Raw genomic sequence first — 1,480 nt, forward strand, 5'->3', positions numbered from 1 at the left:
AAAATAGTTATTTATGTTTATTTTTTTGAATTTTTTTTGCACCATTTTCCTAATACTTTCTATAATCTGAACATCCCCTATTACAGCGGGTAGGGGCTCAAAAAGAACCTTTGCTAGCCCAACTGTGAATAGAAATGAAAAAAAAAGAAATAAACTGCTGAATTCGGTTATTATTGTACTTTAAATAATTGAACTTAATAAACTGTAAAACAAAATATACAAACATGTTAATGAGAAAAACAAAAAAAACTTAACCCAATATAAGACTATTAAAAAAAATTAAATTAAGGTTGAACAAAAGAGAGAAAAAAAGTCTTTATGTCACCATGGGTGATTGACAGAGCTCCTGCTGTGGATAGGTTATGTCCTCGTGATGGTAGATTCAGAAAAGAGGTACGTCTGCCCGCCTTGTCCTTTTGTGGGAGGAGACGACATAGTCTGCCCGCCGGGGCAAAAATAATAAGACGACAGAGATGGCAGAATGCTGGCTACTATGAGTGCATAGTAAGGACGATGTATGTGCACACAATGAGACGCTAAAGTGTCATCTGTTCATTAGCCATATAAATATTAACAACCGAGAGTAGTTGTTTTATTTTTTAACATAATAAAAACCATATTTTCATATAATTGATTATTGGACCATATGTTGGCTGCAACACCCTCTGTACCAATTAGTTTGGATTACCGATATTATTCTGTATTAAAATCTTCCAATAAGAGAATCTTAATTGTAAGAATTTAACTGTTTTTTTGTTTGTTTTTTAGCTCTTGGTACACTTATTGATCAAGTTGGTACTGACAAAGTTTATTTGGATCTTCCGGGTGAAATCATCAGTCACTTGAACCACTCTAAGAAAACCAACAAGTCTACGACCTTTGTACCATCGTTACCAATGACTTTCCTCGCATTGTTCTTCACTATTTTCGCATATTATTTTTTATAAAATAATATTGTAAATATTTCCTTTTATTTTAAGGGAATTTTACAAATTAAAAAACTGTGTACCAGTTAAATTAGATCTATTTAAAAAAGTTCCTATTTGGAATAATTTATTGTTATTAATTAATTTTAGAAGAATGGCCTGTGATTAAAAACATGTTATATTTTCAAAATCAGTTTTATTTATTGTAAATAGTGTAGTTTGATTCGTATCATACCTGTTGTATTCATTTTTTAAAAAAAATTGTGTAGTATCGTCAATTTTATATTAATTTTATCTCAATGCCTGTAGTTGCGTTTAGATGATGAAATAAATCACTAGCACCAATATTTAGATTATGATTATGTAAATAATGTAATATAGATTATAGCATTAATCTTTGTTTCTTTTATATTTTATTAATTGGAAACGAAAAATAATAGATTTTTTTATATGAAACATTTTAATTATAACATTTATCATAATACTGTTGTATTAAATGAATAATTTATTATGAAGCTTTGTCTTTATTATCACTATAACATGAAAAAAAAAAA

The 1,480-nt window shown here is 28.3% G+C and overlaps 1 protein-coding gene across 1 annotated transcript in view; it reads left to right on the top strand.

Moving 5' to 3' along the window:
- Nucleotides 1-1,082, top strand: part of LOC136795793 (protein FAM151B-like) — a gene marked incomplete at its 5' end in the record, with an annotated part of 3,617 nt that extends 2,535 nt beyond the window's left edge. The window contains 1 exon segment of the mRNA XM_067047541.1: nt 769-1,082. Within this exon segment, the coding sequence (XP_066903642.1) occupies nt 769-947 (179 nt within the window).
- Nucleotides 1,083-1,480: the final 398 nt, after the last annotated feature.

This window comes from Halyomorpha halys, unplaced genomic scaffold (assembly GCF_000696795.3).
Source record: "Halyomorpha halys isolate HHAL.00 unplaced genomic scaffold, Hhal_1.1 Scaffold2350.1, whole genome shotgun sequence".
Classification (NCBI taxonomy): Eukaryota; Metazoa; Arthropoda; class Insecta; order Hemiptera; family Pentatomidae; genus Halyomorpha; species Halyomorpha halys.